The 18,616-nt window shown below is 37.4% G+C and overlaps 1 protein-coding gene and 1 long non-coding RNA gene across 6 annotated transcripts; both read right to left on the bottom strand.

Annotated features, from left to right (window-relative positions):
* Positions 1 to 3,124: 3,124 nt before the first annotated feature.
* LOC148915724 (uncharacterized) lies at positions 3,125 to 4,123 on the bottom strand. Its single transcript, XR_016127690.1, has 3 exons — positions 3,925 to 4,123; positions 3,376 to 3,547; positions 3,125 to 3,273 (listed from the first exon to the last, which is right to left on the bottom strand). It is a non-coding gene; the product is annotated as an uncharacterized LOC148915724 (long non-coding RNA).
* Positions 4,124 to 7,971: 3,848 nt separating this feature from the next.
* On the bottom strand, positions 7,972 to 17,283 carry LOC148915723 (TMV resistance protein N-like). 5 transcript variants are annotated; one of them, XR_016128229.1, is made up of 8 exons: positions 17,172 to 17,283; positions 16,244 to 16,799; positions 15,007 to 16,063; positions 13,697 to 14,785; positions 12,989 to 13,604; positions 11,035 to 11,095; positions 8,243 to 8,317; positions 7,972 to 8,164 (listed from the first exon to the last, which is right to left on the bottom strand). XR_016128229.1 is itself a non-coding variant. In XM_089055400.1 (6 exons), the coding sequence occupies exons 2-5, from the start codon at positions 16,744 to 16,746 to the stop codon at positions 12,993 to 12,995; spliced, it is 3,261 nt and encodes a 1,086-aa protein (XP_088911526.1). In that variant the 5' UTR covers positions 16,747 to 16,799; positions 17,172 to 17,283; the 3' UTR covers positions 12,544 to 12,695; positions 12,989 to 12,992. The 5 variants fall into 5 exon arrangements, 2 of the variants coding, with proteins under 2 accessions (XP_088911526.1, XP_088911525.1); XR_016128231.1 differs by having other exon boundaries at positions 16,244 to 16,802; positions 17,172 to 17,244; XR_016128230.1 differs by lacking the exons at positions 7,972 to 8,164; positions 8,243 to 8,317 and adding an exon at positions 10,592 to 10,668.
* Between the last annotated feature and the right edge of the window lie 1,333 nt (positions 17,284 to 18,616).

Raw genomic sequence — 18,616 nt, 5'->3', positions numbered from 1 at the left:
TAACAAATGGATGTAGTTTCTTACCAGGATTAGCACAAGGCAACCACTGACGCTTGGTTGATTTGTCTTGTCCTTTTTATTTTTTATGGCTTGGTCCAGTCCATAATGCATGTAATCTAAGACTCCTTGTGCCCGTAGCTGTTCATAGCTTCTAATGTGTCGATCATAGTCAAAAAGGTCCAAGCCATTGTCGCCCCAGAGTTGCAAAAGAGATTTGTGATGAAGAGCTCTAGGATTAACAACCTGACAACATCCATTGCATTCTTCTTTCTGTCATCTGCTATTGCTGTGTTCAGACACCTATCAATCTCAGTTTTTGTGATTTTTTGACTTCTCGAAGTACTTCTTTTCGAAGGCCAAATTTGTTCTTGTGGAAGTTGTTGTGCTTGGCAACTTGTTTCCTTTGTTTGGCAATCCAAAGATGTCAGACACATCATTGCTTGTAATTTCATGCTCGTTGCCTTCACTGAATTTGAATTTTTTGGTTGCGGGGTTGTAGAGTCTGATTAGTTTAATTATTTGATAATTAGACTTCTGGCATTCTACCTTGGTTAACTGACCTTCCATGTAAGCCTTGATGATGCTCCAGAATGGCGTTTTTTGTAGGATCTTGAGGACATCCTTTCTTGCTGCAAGCTTGTCTTTTACCGTTTGCAATGTGTTGTCAAATGTGAGCATGTTGCTCTTGATCTGCACATAATCTGGGTTATTGCGTCTGTTTGGTTGAGGTTTTTGTGTTTGGGATTGTGTTTTTTTTGTCTTCGTTGTTTTCTTTGGTTTCAGTGTGTTTGCGGATTTGGGTGTGGATAGTTTGGCTTTTGCTGTTGTTGGTGGTGTGCCTTGTGTGTTTCTTGATGCTGTTTTGTGCTTTTGCTGGCTTGTGATCCTTTTGTATGCTTTTTTTTTGAATTTCAACCCGGTTACCTTTTTCCATATGACCACCTGCAAAGTGAAACAAATAGGTTACTTTAACTAAACAAAAGAAAGATGAAACATAAGTATTAATACTTCTATGACATGGTATTAACCATTTACTTCTATGCATTTGAACCTCATGCTTCTCTTTTTTAGTGCACTACGATTTTTTTTCATATACATTTCTAGTGCATGTTGCACTAGAAGAGCAAGATGCATAGAAGTCCCAGATTTTGATTAACAAAGGATGCTACATATTTTGGTCTTCAAGTGCACTGCTTTGCAGTGCACTAGAAAGCAAGATACATAGCATGCTATATATTTTTGGTCTTCAAGTGCACTGCAAAGCAGTGCACTAGAAGAGAAAGATGCATAGCAGTCATCCAGATTTTGATTAATAAAGGATGCTATATATTTTGGTCTTCAAGTACTTTGCTTGCGATGCCTAGAACAAGATGCATGGTATTAACAGTTGTGACATGGTATTAACAGTTCAAGTTCTATGACATGGTATGAACAGTTGTGAAACGTATACATTTGCAGTCGAAACATGCGTCTTTTCAAAACATTGCTATTGGACTTTGACGTTAAGAGATTTTGTAATACCTGGGAGTCTGATAGTGATGCTTTGTCAGCCATTTGTGAAGAATCTTGAGTGTTTGTTTCTGTCATTGTTGGACCTTTTCGTTGGTTACCTGTATTAAACGTGGTACTCTTGCATTAGTTAGCAGAATCTTAAGACGAAAGTGGAAAGTCATTGTGGGTTTTTGAGATTGTACCTTTCTGTCGATGTTTATGGAAGAAATTTTCTTCCCTTTTTCCTGGTTGTCCTTGTGCTCAGTTGCTTTTTGTAGTGTCGATTTTGAAGACTTTTGGCTATGGCAGAATATAACTTCGATTCGCCGGCTTTCTCGTTATGGAGTTTGTCGTTGATTGGTGGTTATGGAGGTTGTCTCCTGCCTGGTGGTTATGGAGGTTTTCGCCTGCTTTTGGAGTGGGTCGCGTCGCAAAGATCGGAGTGAGAGGGTGAGTGGGTTTTTCGCTTTTTGGGTGCGTGCGTGTACTCTGCGTTGAGATATTTTCTTTTTTTTCAATGGGCTTAGTGAAATTGGGCTTTATTGGCTTGTTGAGTTTTCTGGGCTCTTTTTTTGGTTTGTTTGGGCTTTTTTTTGTCAAATTAGACTGGGCCTTTTTTCTGTATTTTTCTATGGCTTGGTTGATTTGTTTTGGGCTTTATTTCGTTTCGACCTTGATTTTCTCAACTTGGCTGGGCTTTTTGAAAGTCACTGTTAATACGCATTTTGAACACTGTTAATTCGCAGTTTGAAATATAGAAGAAGCTATAGAGTAACAATTTTTTACATTTGAATCTCACTACACAGTAACTATTTGACATTTGAAAGTTAAGAAGCATCAAAAGATTTTGGTTAGAAGCTACATATTAACAATTTGACATTTGGAAGTTAGAAGCCGAACATTTACTATTTTATAGTTCTAAATTTTGTGAAATCCATGCTTTCATCCTTCATTCTCTTTTGTGAAATACCAACTTTTTTCACTTTCCATTGTCTTCAATAAAACTTCTTTTCTCATTTCCCACACATGCTCTGTACTCAAGCTTTCTTCAATTTGTTTTCCTTGTGACAACTTCTGCATGTAGTACATGACAAATACTCCACAATCGTTTCTGCAAATTCACACACACACACACATATATATATGCAACATTTAGTGAATCATAGTTTAATTTGAATTGGGGGAAGAAAAGTGTTATTGTGAAACTTACGACTTTTCAGGTTGTTGGGCGCATTCCCTGTCCTCCTTAAAGTTGAATTTGGTGGGATCATGTTTCATCAGATATTGTATTGTTTGAGCAATTGCTGGTGTAACTTTCAGGTTTCGAAGAAGTTTTGCAATCTCGTCGGTCAATTCTTCATTGTAGACGGGCTTCTTGAACTCAAGAAGTGTGAAGCTGTTTTTTTCTAAAATTGTTGGAGCACATTCCTTGACACTATTGAGGAAGACATTTGTTGCGTCTGCCTGCATTGTAGGCAAGTATGTTGTTAGCTTCACTGATTAACTGTTTTGTTCATGCCTTGTATTAACAGTTCATAGTAGGAGTCTGTCTTACCAAAATTATTGCTTTTTTGTTGTAGTATTCAACGGTTTGCTCAGTTTCCCCCCTCAATGAGTTGTAAAGTGCGTCCATTGCAATGAATTGGTGTCGAAGACAAGCAGGGTGTGGTGTCCGCCATCCGTTATTGGTATGAACACCTTTGAAGTTTTCCCTATGCATTCAAGGAGTTTGACAAAATATTCATCGAATGTTCTTGGGTGCATTTTATCTGTGAGATACCTCTGCAAAATTAATAGTTTCGGCATTAGAGAGAATGTGAAAAGTATAGGAAGATGAATAATTTGTGATTTTTACTAGAAGTAATGGGATAGCTATGATCTTACGTATGCGTAGCACGTGATGTATGCATTCTGTTGTCTTTTAGGGTCCTTCTTTTCATCATGATGAAGTATCTCGGCATACGCATCTATGATTTGTCCATAAATTTCAGCATCTCTTAATAAGCTTTGTATGTCATCTTTGAACAAAATGCTTGTCCCTTGCCAAAAAGCAGTGCTGTAACAGTATTTGTAGTTAGAAAAAATGGCAATAAAATTGAAAGAACTGTTCAATAAAGTTCCAGTATAGGGTAATAATACTGCTTGTTTCCTAAAAAACCTTTTTCTAACGCATGTCTACCATTGTAAAGTTCCAGTATAGGGTAATAACACTGCTTGTATCCTATGAAATCCTATATCTAATGCATGTCTATCACTGCAAAGTTCCAATATAGGGTAATAACACTGCTAGATTCCTCTGAAATCCTATAACTAATGCATGTCTACCCCCTGTAAAGTTCTAGTATAGGGTAATAACACAATGAAATCCTATTTTCTAATGCATGTTCAATAATAGCATCTTGCATTGAAAATGAATGAAACACATTGCCTTACCCATCAACTGAATTTTTCCAGTAATTTCTCAGCTTTTCTTGTGAGAGTTCATCCAGCATGTTGTAGACCTGATATGTATTCCATTGCAGGAATGAACCTTTGGCCTTCTTCTTTGATTTGGCTGGTTTTTTTTGTGCCTTTCTCTTTTGTGCTCTCGTCTCTGCTTTAGGGAATGAGGAATCTGGTTTTCTTGATTTTATCTTTTCGCTTCACCTTCTTTCTTTTCTTCTTTATCCTCTTCACTCTGCAGTTCTTGCGCTAATTTTTGATCTCTCAACGAGACAATAACAGCTTCCTTTTCATTAATAATGTCCAAGTAGGAAATCTTCTCTGCAAGAAGTTGATCATTTTCTAGCTGCAGCTTTGTCATGTAGGATTTTTCCTGATGAACATCTAATTGTATGACTTTCTTGTGATGTGCTGCTTCCTTAACCATCTTCTGCAGTTGCTGCTGATGCTTCAATAATTCTTCTTTTTCATTGTACAGCATCTGAATCAATTTATTCTGTTTAATGCAAGATGCTATTGCATCACGGATCTTTTGATGCTCTCCTTTCTTCGTCCAATATTCAGCAGCATTATTGATCGCCATCATATACTCTTTTGTAAGCTGTATTTCATCCTCCTTGTATTCTGGTACTGATCTAACAATTTCCTCAAACAACGTTGAATTCCGGTATTCTGGGATTTCATTTTGGAGGTCTTCTTGTACTGGTGGTGTTCTTTGGACTTGATGTTCAAGAAGCATCATCATGGTCTCCATTCACTTCAGCATCCTCCTCCTCTTCATTTTCTTCTTCAAAGCAGCATCACCATGCTCTTCATTCACCTCTTCAGCAGCATCATCCTTGTCTTCACTCACTTCTTCAGCAGCATCATCATCATGCTCTTCATTCACTTCTTCAGCACCATCATCCTCCTCTTCATTCTCTTCTTCAGAATCATCATCATTCTCTTCATTCTCTTCTTCAGAATCATCATCTGGCTCTTGAGCTTTAGTGCTTTTTATCTGTTTGTTGAGTAGAGTTAGTATTAAGAGTGCACTTCTATGACATGGTATTAAGAGTGTAATTCTATGACATGGTTTTAATAGTGTACTTCTATGAAATGGTATTCATAGTTTACCTCTGTGACATGGTATTCATAGTTTACTTCTATGACATGGTATTAACAAGTATGTACATGACATGGTATTAACAATGTTGTCATATCAGCTGCAGATTATTTGAAAGGAAAGAGTACCTTTATCTGGTTGTTCTTTAGATGATGAAGCTTCGCGCTGAGTTCTTGAAGACTCCATTTGACAAGCTGGTGTCATTTGTTCTCTTCCAGGAATTGGAGTGAGCAGGTTAGATCTTTGACACAGCCAATACTGCACAATATTTTTTTGAAATATCACGTGTCAATTCATATCATTAGAATAATGCTACGAATTTGCAGTTTGGAGATTTGTGTTCTTACCAGTATTAGGATTAGGCAGCCACTCACGCTTGGCTGCTTTTTTTTGTCCTTCTTGTTCTTCTTTGCTTGTTCTAATCCAAAATACATGTAGTCCAAAACTCCTCGAGCCCAATTATATTTCCCCATCTCTTCTAAGGTGTCTATTGTGGTTGTATATGTCCAAGCAAGTGTACAACCAGAGTTGCAGAATAGATTGGTCATGAAGAGTTGTAGGATTATCAATCTTGTTACATCCATAGCACCCTCTTCTGTTTCATCTTCAAGTGCTAAATTCAAGCACTTATCAATTGAAGTCTTTGTTATCTTCTTATACCGCGCGAAGTATTTCTCTACAAACTGCAATTTTGGCCTTGTTGAGGTTGTTGTGCTTGGTAACTTCTTGCCACTGTTTGGCAAGCCAAAAATTTCAGCCACATCATTGCTTTTCATCTCGCTGTCAACATCATTAAACTTGAACTTCTTTGTCTTTGTGTCATAAACTTGTATGAGTCTCACAATGTCGTAGTTAGACTTCATGCACTCTACCTTTGTTAACCTTCTCTGGATATATGCTTCTATTAATGCCCAAAAAGGTGTCTTTGATAGCAGTGTTAAGACATCGTGCCGACGTTCAAGTCTCTGTCTGATGTTGTCAATTATTGTTGCAAAAGAGAGCATGTTGCTCTTGATCTGCACATAATTCGGGTCCTCCCATCTGCTTGGCTTCTTGTTTGTTGTTGTTTTGGATGATGACTGTTGGCCTTTTGTTTTGGAGTTTCTTCTGGCTCTTTCTTTCTTCATCTTTTAATTGGTATACCTGCATTAGAAATAGGAACACGACAGTAAAGTATCGGTGTTAATACCCCATACTGGAACTTGACAGAGGTAGACATGCCTTAGAAATAGTATTTCATAGGGAACAATCAGTGTTATTACCATATACTGGAACTTGACAGTGGTAGACATGCCTCAGAAATAGTATTTCATAGGGAACAATCAGTGTTATTACCATATACTGGAACTTGACATGGTAGACATGCCTTAGAAATAGTATTTCATAGGGAACAATCAGTGTTATTACCATATACTGGAACTTTATCTATACTGGAACTTGACAGTGGTAGACATGCCTTAGATATAGTATTTTATAGGGAACAATCAGTGTTATTACCATATACTGGAACTTTATAGCCATTAATCAGCATGCTAGCCGCTAAATTAGTGACTAGAGTAATGGTCCTATGCAGTCAGTCCTATAGTGAAATCCAATATAGTTTCAAGATTTTGTCTTTCATTCGAATCTAAAATACTGTTATTACCCTAGACTGGATCTTTGTAGCAAATAATCAATATTACAGTAAAGGTTTGGTTTGTAAATGTCTTACCTTTGAAGCGTTTTCTTGTTGAAATGGTTCTCTGAAATTTTGTCTTGGTCAGTGTCTGGTGTTTGTTTTTGAAACGAGATCAATCTTGGTGGTGGTTATGGAGTCTCGGTTTCGACGACGATGAAGACGAATTGATGAAGACGATTTGACTTGATGAAGACGATGAGTGAAGTGAAGAGCGTTTTGCAGAGAACGTTTAATGAAAGTCTTTGGAATTCTGGTTTACTTTTTTTTAATTCTGGTTTACTTTTTTTTTTGGACGAAAGTTACGGTTTGGGCTTGTTTATAAGTTTAATTTGGGTTTGTTTTGGGTGTCTTTTGAGTTTGTTTGGTGTTGGGCTTGATAGTGGCAGACTGTAATTTATAGGAACTTGAACACTAATTTGTTATATAATAAATGGATTTTGGGTGTGTTTATAAAGTGTATTCCATGTTGGTTTTTTATAAATTCAGGTCCCATTTTGGGTATATTACTAAAGCTCCCATTTTTCTATTAGGGTTATGACACAGAAGACTCTAGACTTCCAGTCTTTAAGATTCAAGGAATAAACTTGTGAGAACAGGAGAGAATTGAGACTCATGCAAATTCTCATATATAATAAAATAAAGTCTTGTCGGTGTTCATTGTGAAGCGATATATTTTCAGCTCCATCGAGTAAATATCCAACAAATACTTCTTACGTCCCCAAATTCAGAAGCCTTTTAACACTTTCAACTAGCCACAGGCACGGTTGGGTCGAGTCAAAATTTGGCCGAGCCAAATCAAAGAGCTCGGTTCTCGATTGGGTCAGTCTAGGGAGAAACCGAAAATGGGCCAAACCGAAAATGAGCTCGGTTCTCGGTCGGTTCCGTTTTTGTTCGGTTTGGGCCTGAGCCCATTTTTACCATTTTAAAAAGCCCAAATTGTATTTATTTTCAGCGAAAAAAAAAAGCCCAAATCAAATTTTTTTAGCAAAACAAAGCCCAAATCATATTCACTTTCAGCCCAAAACCCTTTTTTTGTTGTCAAATTGCCAAAACCTATTCAATTCTCATGATCAAGCCCAAAACACTTTTTACTTCATTTTCAAAACCTGAAATTATGTAAATTCAACCTATAAAAATCCATAATTCCAATCTAAGTTTCTAAACTAAATAAATCTCACATTCAAAACCTGAAATTATGTAAATTTAACCTATAAAAATCCATCATTCCAATCTAAGTTTTTAAACTAAATAAATCTCACACACACATTCAACCAACCAACCAAGGAAAAGAAATATAATTTCTTACAAACCATTACAAAAAATAATACAAATACCAAATTAAACTTATGAAATTAAATATTACAACCCATCACAAAAATACACATGAAGATAATGTCCTTGCAAAAAATCTGCTGCATCCATTCTTCCAAAAGCATTAACAAAGTAATCTGCACAACACTTAAAAGAATTAACACAAAATTTCACCATCAACAAATCATAATTAACATAAGATGCAAGAAAACTACCTTCCAACATATCTTAATCACACTAAGAAGGGAGAGTCTTATTCAAATTTGTCGTGGATGTTTTACTCCCCATTTCTACAAAATATAATAAAATAAATCAAACCAATTTGAGTTAGAACACATAAAAATAAGAACAAAATCAGATTCAAATATACTTATATAAATGAAAATATTACCCATTTCAATTGATTCATAGAACTCCATCTCCTCAATGCTTGGCACATATTGCAATGAAGATATATCTTCGGACCTTATCCAATTTTGAGAGCAAATCAAAGCCTCAACCAGCCTAGGAGACAATGAGCTTCGAAACGAGTCAATCACTCTCCCACTTGTGCTAAAACAAGACTCCGAAGCTATTGTGGAAGTAGGGATTGCAAGCACATCCTTTGCAATTGATGCCAAAGTAGGATACTTGAGCCCATTTATTCTCCACCACCCTAGTATATCAAACTCCTCATCAATGGATTCAAGTGGATCCAACAAGTACCTATCCACTTCATGTGTTATAACCACATTCTCACTCTCTTGTTGAATTTTTTTCCACTTTTCCATCATGGTTTTTCGCTTACGACCTCCAAAAACCAAAGAAGAGTCGGTTTCATTGTTAGTACTACCACCACTCTCATTGGTAGTACTAGTAGCACCCATATTGTTACTACAAGGCTTATACACTTCATACATATTCATAAGAAGTTGTTTAACCTCATTTGTCTTTTGAGCCACCAATCTATCACAAATAGGGTCATTTTCAAATATTTCTTCAAAGATGTGCTTCAAATTGCGAAGCTTGAATCGGGGGTCAATCACAACTCCTATCATCAAGAATGGGTTCACTTTATGAAGTTCACCCCAATATTTATCATATTTCTTCTTCATTGATGCTGCCATATCATTTAAAAGAGTATCCATGACTGCCCGTTCGTCAATAGGAATTGTAACATCATATCTATACAACTCCCGAATCTCCCCATCTATGGCAAGCAAGTCATGGAAGGTTGAGTGTGATGTTGGATGCAAAGAAGCTGAAATTTTCAACGTGACATCATAGAAGGTCTTCAAAAACATAACAAATGTCACGGCTTTTTCCCAATCTTCATCATTAGGTGGACCCACCCTCTTATTAGACTTAGACTTTCCCTTCCCTTTCCCACTTCCTTCAATGACTTCAATTCTCTCGTCATCTCCTTCATCTTCCTTGAAGTACATTAAGTAGGAAGAATCGGGATCATCCCCCATTCTATCAAAGGCTTTTCGAAATTTCAATGCCGCATCAAGCATCAAATAAGTGGAGTTCCACCTAGTGGGCACATCCATCACCACCAACCCTTTGCACTCTATTTTTTCCGTCTCAACACACATTTTGAAGTAACTCAACCGAGAAGGTGAGGACCTCACAAACTTGACCGCATTACGGATTGCCACAATTGAGCTTTCTAATCTCTTCAAACCCTCCTTAACTATCAAGTTGATTATATGAGCACTACACCTCATATGCATGTGAACTCCTCCTAACACACTATTCGAATCTTTCCACCCATTTATTTTCTTCCTCACATATTCAATTGCCTTAGTATTGGCAGCTGCATTATCTGCGGTAATTGTGAGTATCTTCTCATGTCCCCAATCAATCAAGCAATTTTCAAGCAATTTCCCAATGCTCTCCCACTTATGACTATCAATTACACAAAAATTTAAGATCCTTTTGTGCATTTTATAGTCGGAATCCACAAAGTGGGCAGTCAACACCATGTAATTAACATTTTGAACCGATGTCCAAGTATCGGTTGTAAGACATATTCTATGTGAATGAAGATCAACTTTCAACTTCTCCTTCATTTTTGTGTACATTTCTAGAAATCTTCTTCCAAGAGTTCTACGAGATGGCGGATTAAATTGTGGGCATGCAACACTACAAAATTCCCTAAACCCTTCACCCTCCACAAAGCTAAAAGGTAGCTCATCTCGAACCACCATCCTAATACAAGCATCCAAACATCTTTGTTAAACTTCCTAGAAACAAGAGCATTACCCTTGGATGCATCAAATACGAGCGTCCGTGTGCTCTTATCCTTGTTCCTATAAGGATATTGCAAGCATTGTTTGTTTATATGCTTCCACATGTTGCTAGTACCATTTTTCTTGGTATCACTAGCATAAGTAGCACTACAATACTTGCACTTAGCCCTTTTTTCAATTTCCTTTCTTTTAGTCCCATCTACCCCTTTCAAATCCAATACGAAGTCATACTTTTCAAAGTGTTCCCACACATCACTCTCCTTCTTACAAGGTTTCCTTTTCCCGGTACTAGGTTCTAATGGTGATGGTGTTGGATTTTGTGATGCTGCTGTAGGAGGTACAACAGCATCACTACAAGGTAGAGAATCATCATTCCCATGCATTTGAGCCTCATTAGAAGCAGGTTCCTATTCATAAACAGAGTAAAACCATATTTAAACATAGCCAAACAAAGTTTAACTACCCATAAACATATTAAAAGATATATCCGATTGAAAAAAAACAGATTTAAACTGTCAAAACTGATTTAAACTATGCATACAACTCCCGAAACATATATCCTATCCAACAATCAGACTACAAAAACAGATTACAAATTACATAATACAAAAACAGATTACAAAAACAGACTACAAAAACATATTACAAAAACAGAGTATAAAACCAGATTACAAAAACAGATTATAACACAGATTTAAACATATTACAAACACAGATTTAAACAGATTGCAAAAACAGATTTAAATAGATTATCAGCAGCAGCGAATATGTACCTCCATTTAAGCAAAATTTTCCAAACTTTCAACGCTCAGCAGCAGCAACGACGCTAAACAACTGTGAATGAAATCAAAAAAAGGGTTAGGTTACAAACAAGCTTCATTCCTTTCAATGCCTCCAAACCAAATAACCTTAAATACCCATTGCTCTAAAAAAAGTCCTAAAATTAAAACCAATATCTGAACTGCATGCCTTAATCTTTAATATGTAACTAACCATAATTCATTCAAGAAAATTGAAGTATCAAGCATGAACAATGTCAGATTGCAAATAAAAAGACAATACAAAGCTAGAGCAATTTAGCCCTGCTTTATTAGCTTCAAGCATGTTTTTCATCATTAAGAATAAGATATCATTATTATGCAAGTTTCCACTTAACAATTATGTAATTAGTTTACGTGATTAATAAAAATATTTTGGGAAAAAAAACCTACTATTTCGCAAGGTCTCTGATTAATTATCAGATTGCATTTTATAGTCACATCCTGTACATTAGACTAATTAGAATTTTCGTTTATAAAAATTAAAAACCTACCAAAATCAGTTTACTGTAAAACTATATGTCTCTGTTTGGTTGCTGTGAATTAATTGCGAAACCTTAAGGGATTCATCAGAGAGACTCATTGCAGCCCTAATTTGTATAATGCATGATACTTACAGTTCATAATTTCTTTGTAAATTTCAAATAATCATCAAAACACAGCATAACCTATATGGTAAGGGTAAGGGAGAGGAAGCCTCTATAGGGTAAGGGTTTGAGAGAGAGCAACAAGCGAGCAAGAGAGAGAGAAGGAGAGACAGATAAAGTATTCTCAGACCGTATTCTCAGGATGAAAATGTGGCGTGAAGTTTTCTTACCTCTACATGTGGGAGTGGGAACAATCAACAATGGCTTGCTTCGATGGAAATGTTGGCTGCTTGAACCGGTAATGGATTGACAAATGAACCGAGTGGGGCTTTGTTTGGCCGTCTATGGAAAGCAGTGGGGTTGTGGCGCCTCAAGAGTGCAATGTCTTGTGCATGCAAAGCAGAGAGGGTGATGTGGGTTAGGTTTAGGTCGACTCGATCGACCGATCGATCGAGAGAGAGAGAGAGAGAAGGGGCGATACAGCGAGAGATCGTGAGAGCGATGAAGGAGCGACACAGATCTTGTCGCCGAAATTTCGAGGTCGATTGAAGATCCGAGGTGAGATCGGGAGTGAGAGGCGCCGCCACCCTTAGGTCAAAAAGAGAAGAAAATGAAATGAAAGCAGAAGAGAAGAGGAAGAGACTGAGTTAAAGAGAGAGTCGCGAGAGATGAGGTGAGGGTTACTAAAAAGAAAATTTCGAGGGATCGCAAGCGGATGCACAAGAAACTCTTTTTGGCCAATCAAATAACGCCACATGTAACATATATATATATATATAAATATTGAGCGGTTCGGTTCAGGTTCATCGTTCGAAAAATTAGAACCGAGAGCCGAACCGTTGACCTTCGGTTGGTTCAGTCCATGGTTGACTTTTCGGTTTGGTCAAAAAACACTTTTTTTCGATTCGGTTTGGGTTGGTTCGGTCGGTTTGATCGGTTTATCGGTTTTTTTGCCCACCCCTACTTTCAACCAATTTGGAGCAATTGTGCCTCTTTAGATTCAGGAAAGTCCAGGACGCCTTCACTACTCTAATTAGAGGGAGAACATTAGAACAAATTAAGAATCAAACAGTAGTTGTGTAATGACAGGCTGATTATCATGCCTATTGGTTAACCTGACACGAATGATTGTTAAATTAATTCACAAGTAAACAAAAAAACACTAAACACAAAAGAAAAGGAACATAAAATGTTAGGATAAACAATTATGAAACGCATCTACTGGCTCACAGAAATTGAGATTATGACTGACAGTCTATCTTGAGAGAAGTGTTATACCATATTAGCCTCTAAGACTATTTAAGGGTATCCAGTGATCAAACCTGTTCATACTCTTCGATATCTTTTGAATTCTGATTCCTCATGAAAACTACTACTTCCATATAGTCCTTCCCACTCACTGTGATTGTAACTTGGCTGGACAATGGCACCTTGCACAGATTTAGAGTTTTCATCATGATGGACATTTGTAGCCTCATAAGGTGAAATTGTGCAGCTGGAATGGGTCAACATTCTGTTGAACTCTTCGACGTCTTGTTCATACACCAAACGGGCACCACACTTCTTTACCAAGCTGGGGCCTGAGCTCTTGAATGAAAATATTAACTGATTGCAGCTGTGTTGCCACTCATTCCCAAATGTTAAATCACGAGAGATGTACAATAGCCAAATATGATCTGACAAAGGCTGGACATCAGTTACTAATAGAGGTGCAGGATACCGTTCTTTCCCATTGACTTTCAAAAAACAATTGAGCTCCCATCCACTGCCAAATACTTGAAAAACAGTGCACAGAGCATATCCCTTCCATCTATTATCATGCCAACGCGGAGTTAGCTGTACACTTACAGAAGACCCCACTCTTTGATGGCTGAACCATGAAGGAATTTCAGTTCCAGGAATTACAATTTCATATCTATCACCAGGATATGGAACTCTCTGCACAATATACACTACGGTGTTAAACAGTGAGAAGAGAGAGAGAGACACACACACACACACACAGAGAAAAACAGAGAGAGACAGAGAACCTTAAGGTATCTTTTGAGCATACTAAATGCTATTTTCTTGCAGCCTCCTATGTCAACCAACCCAATGCAATTGATGAAATTGAAACATGAGGACTTCAGTCTGTCCAAATTTGACGGATATTGCAACGTTTCGAGTGAAGTACAACCATCGGCCATTACTTCTAAAGTTATATATGATGAAAGGACTGGAAGCTGTTGAAGACTCTTGCAATCACTCAAGTATAAGTTCTCAAGCTTAGAAAGTAGGCTAATGGATCTAGGAAGGCTATGAAAATTGTTTCCGCTTAAATTCAAAGATACTAAAGAGGATAAGCAGCTTATATCAGCAGGGACTGCTCCTTCAACAAGATTTGAATCACTTAGATCTAATTCAGTTAAAGAACGAAGCCCAGATAGAGAAGGCAAGAAGGAATTCATATGCTGACGGCTCTTCATTGGCCTTAATCGAAAAGGGAGAGCCATATGCCATGGTTGTCGTGACGGCCCTTTTGGTCCACGAAATAATAATGATTTAAGGTTCAAAAGGACAATGGAAGACGGCCATTCTTTAATAGCAGTTCCAGTTAAATCAATCTTCTTCAAACACTCTAGTGCCCCAAAGCTTTCAGGCAGTGCGTCAAGATTTGAGCATCCAGAAAGATGAAGCCTTTGAAGAGATGTCAATTTGCCAATGTTACTTGGAAGACAACGAAGATTTATGCAATTTCTCAAATCCAAAGAAGAAAGTTTAGTCAGGCGTTCGACTGACAAAGGTATATTTTCAGTTGCAGTCCCATCTAAGGAAATATCCAACAAATGCTTCATATGTCCCCCAAACTCGGGAATCTTTTTAACATTTGAGCAACCAGAAAGAATAAGACTTTCAAGGTTTTCCATTTCAATCTGATTTGGAAGACTCTTTATACTTCTGCAATTCTCAAGATTTAAGGAAATCAGCCTTTTGAGAACTCCTGTGGATGGGTGAATCTCAACTAGACGTTCACATCCCTTCAAACATAATCTCTCAAGATTTGGGACGCTTGAAAAATCTGGGATTTCTGTCAAATTTTGAGAGTGACGAAGATCGATGACTTTCAAGCCGAAAAAATTCTGCACGAGTTATAAGAAATGAAGAATAATTAAATTTTTTTAGAAAACATAAAAGAAAAAAAATTATGCTTTAGTTGTAAACACCTGTTTTGCATAATATAATAAAGGATAACTAGTCCGAAGATCGCAAGGAGAAAAAGATTAGTAATATCAATCGTCTGTTTTGTATTCTGTTGATTGCTAGATTTATTTATACTTTGTATATCCCCATAAGTTCTTACCGAATCATTCGTCAATACATGAAACATGTCCCTTAAATGCCACAACTTGCTACGTTTACCAGGTTCTGTAGCTTGTTGACGACCAATTTCCCTTCCCATATATTGTATCAAATCATGCATGCAAACTTTGTTATCTGAGATTGTCAACAGAGACTTCTCAATTAGAACATCTATAACACTACGCGAACAAAAGCCCATATTGTCTAGCATTTCAACTACTTGATCTTTGCACTTTCCTTTAAAGAAGCATGCGATATGAACGAAAACATTTTTCTCCTGCTCGTCTAATCCATCATAACTTATTTTAAGGGTATCCATAACATCTCCCTTGTAAACCTCCTTCAGTTTATACAATGCGCTGCTCCATTCATCTTGACCTCTTTTATACAGAAATGATCCCAGCACTTTAAGAGCTAATGGGAGTCCCTTGGCATAATTCAAGAAACTTATTGACAGATCTGTAAAATTTTTATCCGGATAATCTCTTTTAAAGGCTCTCCAGCTAAAAAGTTGAAGAGCATCATCTTCATTTAACTCCTGCAATTTAAATCTTCTTTCCACACCATGTGCAATTAGCAGTTGTTCATTTACAGTTGTAATAATGATTCTGCTCCCCGGACCAAACCAATCGTTATCTAACTGACTTATATGGTCCACATCATCGAGAATGAGAAGAACCTTCTTTTGGCTTAACTTATTCATTAGGGCTTCTTCATGAATGCCCCCATCTTCGGTATCTCTATTCATAAGGCTCTTGGAAAGGCTTTTTTGTAGACTGACTAGACCATTTGTCTCAGAATCCTCTCTAACACCGCCAAGAAAGCTTGCGACTTCATATTTATGAAGAATTCTCTCGTAAAGCATCTGCGCAATGGTTGTCTTACCTATTCCATTCATCCCCCATATCCCTATATAGAGAACATCTTCTGACCTTGCATCTAGAAGCAAATCCAGTTGCTCCAATCTTGAATCAATTCCAACCAGCTTTTCTTGAGAGTCAGGATGTAATCTAGATAGTATGCATGCAACAATTTCTTTGATGAGCTGTGGTTCATCGCTACAAGGAAGAATTTTTCGTAAAATCAAGAATCCAAGATTTGAACGGGCAGAACAGGAAATAATTAAAGCGATGGGAAAGGTGAAAAAAAGAAAAAAAAAGAAAAAGGAAGAGCAAAATACAATTCAAGAATATATCAAGCAAATTGCACAATCTAACGAAAGAAAGAATTAATATTACCAACTATCCTCTGAAATCCACCCAGAAATACTAGCAACTTCTTTTAACGCAGCTCTCCATCGCACCACCTTCTCAGTGTCATGCTTAAACCTTTTTTCAAGGCCAACGAAGGCTGCCGCTAAAGTACCACTTTGCTTTCGTACATCAGAAGGATCCACATTATAGAATATTGGAAGAACTGAATCTCTCGCTTGAGAGCATTCAAGAATTTTTGAAAGTTCATCCAGACACCATGTTGAACAAGCGTAATTCTCAGAGATCACAACGATGGAATTTCTTGATTCTTTAATTGCTGATAAGGGTTGTGCAGAAATCTCTTCTCCTCTTCGAAGTTCTGAGTCACAAGTGAAAGTCTTAATTCCTTGACGTAGCAGTGATTCATATAAATGGGCTGTAAAACCCTTGCGGGTGTCTACACCCCTAAAACTCAAAAAGACATCATATTTCCATGGACGAGCTGAAGGAAGAGGTGATGAACAGGCTCTCTTTGTTGTCAATTCCATTTGGGACTAGTTTCTCGTTTCTGCCAACGAACCGGAGATGGTGTCAACGCAATCTGCTGGAGAAAGTGCAATTATAAGAAGCAATTTTGCTGATTCCCTTCAATCATTTTTGTTAGTAAAATCAAATTACTTATTTGCTACTGCTGACCTACACTTAATTGATCTAGTCTGCAAAATTATATAAAGTAGCAAAAGTTGACCTAGTCTTCAATTTTATAATTTTGCTCATACATGAGACCTGGTGCTCCCAATATACTACGTCTTCAAATTACAACCTCTCCGACTGTTCAAATTCCCCAAATGTTCAAAACCTAAAATTACATTAGCCAAATTTAGACTTCAGCCAACCACTAGACTCAGAAAGGGCAGATTAAATACAAATGGGATAAATAGCTGTGAGCAAAATTAGAGAATAGAGAACTCACAACTTAAGCGACCAGAGAAACACAACCGCCTTGCTGGGATTCTGGTATGCAGATGCTCTAGTCAATGGGTGAGAAAGAGGGGCGAGGCGGGGTCATATAAAAAAGAGAAAAGGCGAACATACTCGGGGCGCCTGTCTCACTCGGATCTAGAAACTTCCTTCGATCTAACGGACAAAACAAAACCAGGGTTGACAGGACAACACCTGTCTTTTCTTTTTTTTTTCCAAAGACTTTTTATTGCAAATGATCTTTAAAGTTCGTGAAATTATCACATTTCGTCATCATCCTTAATCTTCTTTGTGACATTAATGGTCCCAAAGCACTTCCACCTATTTTCATGCAAAGAAAGCGAGGGAAGAGTATTCATTATTCTCGTGAATAGTGGCAAAGATTGTTGTGTTACTCGTTGCATGACAACCCAAGCAACTACTACTCACATGAAATATGAGGAGATGAATTTGTATAGGGTTTTGGTGTGAGAAGTAAAGAATATTGCTAGGTATTTATAAATAATAAAAAAAATTCTGATTTTTTGGTTTTTATTTTATTTTTCGTTATTTAAATTGGCTGATGATGTCATTATGACGTCAAGCATTACATCACTTGCCTAGGCAAGAGCACGGGCTGATTCTCGCCTGAGGCCTTGCCCAGGTTGGTGGGCCCTAGACTTGCCCAAGCTTGCCTTTAGCGCTGGAATTGTCTTTGTGGGCTAGGCCTTGTCCTACCAGGGCAAAAGGCCTTCCGCTGGAAGTGCCTTTAACGTTACCTTGTACATATCAAACTTGTCCATGCCATTAGAAACTCTGTTAAATTGATGACGTGGAAGGTAAGTGGGGCCCCCCATCTCCAATGACAATGTGACACGTAGATAAGATAAAATATATATATATTTTTTAAAAATTTAAAACCATTTAAAAAAATTTAAAAAGGAAGAAAACAGTTGAAAATTCCTATCATTTTTTTTTCCATTCCCCTTTGGCCTCCCATACCACCCCTCCTCTCCCTTCCCTTATGTTTTTTTTCCATCCCCAGCCCTAACCCCCACCCTCTCCCTCAATTTGACTCCAGTTGATAAAACCATCTTACTGCCTCATTAAATGCGATTTGAACTATGAGTCTCTACTGAGTCAACTTGTCAAAGAAAGCCATACTTGAGCAGTTCACAACCAATACAAGGATCAAAGCACTAAGGTTCACTAGTTAAACCTACAAAGAAAGGACTGGTAGTAGACTCACCTATCTCTTCACCAAGCGTGCAGATTCAAGAGCCAATGACCTAGAAATAGAAGCAGAACCCAGCTCTTAACACACAACTTTTCTCCTAGAAAAAGACTTAACACTTGATCTTGTTGAAATCAACTACTTTCCTCTATATTAAGATATCTAGTTGAAATCTCCTAAGTTATCTTTTAAGTTTATTGATCTACCAACACTTAGTATTGATT

The sequence above is a fragment of the Prunus mume genome, linkage group LG6, assembly GCF_029339155.1.
Source record: "Prunus mume cultivar Tortuosa linkage group LG6, ASM2933915v1, whole genome shotgun sequence".
Classification (NCBI taxonomy): Eukaryota; Viridiplantae; Streptophyta; class Magnoliopsida; order Rosales; family Rosaceae; genus Prunus; species Prunus mume.
Note: the sequence above shows the minus strand (reverse complement) of the source record. Positions and strands in the feature narration are given on the sequence as shown.

Coding starts and splice junctions, on each gene's coding strand:
- LOC148915723 (XM_089055400.1), bottom strand. CDS start 16,746: ATGGAATTGACAACAAAGAGAGCCTGTTCATCACCTCTTCCTTCAGCT. Junction 14,786..15,006: donor ATGTATTGACGAATGATTCG/GTAAGAACTTAT, acceptor TAACTCGTGCAG/AATTTTTTCGGCTTGAAAGT. Junction 13,605..13,696: donor TGCTCAAAAGATACCTTAAG/GTTCTCTGTCTC, acceptor TATATTGTGCAG/AGAGTTCCATATCCTGGTGA.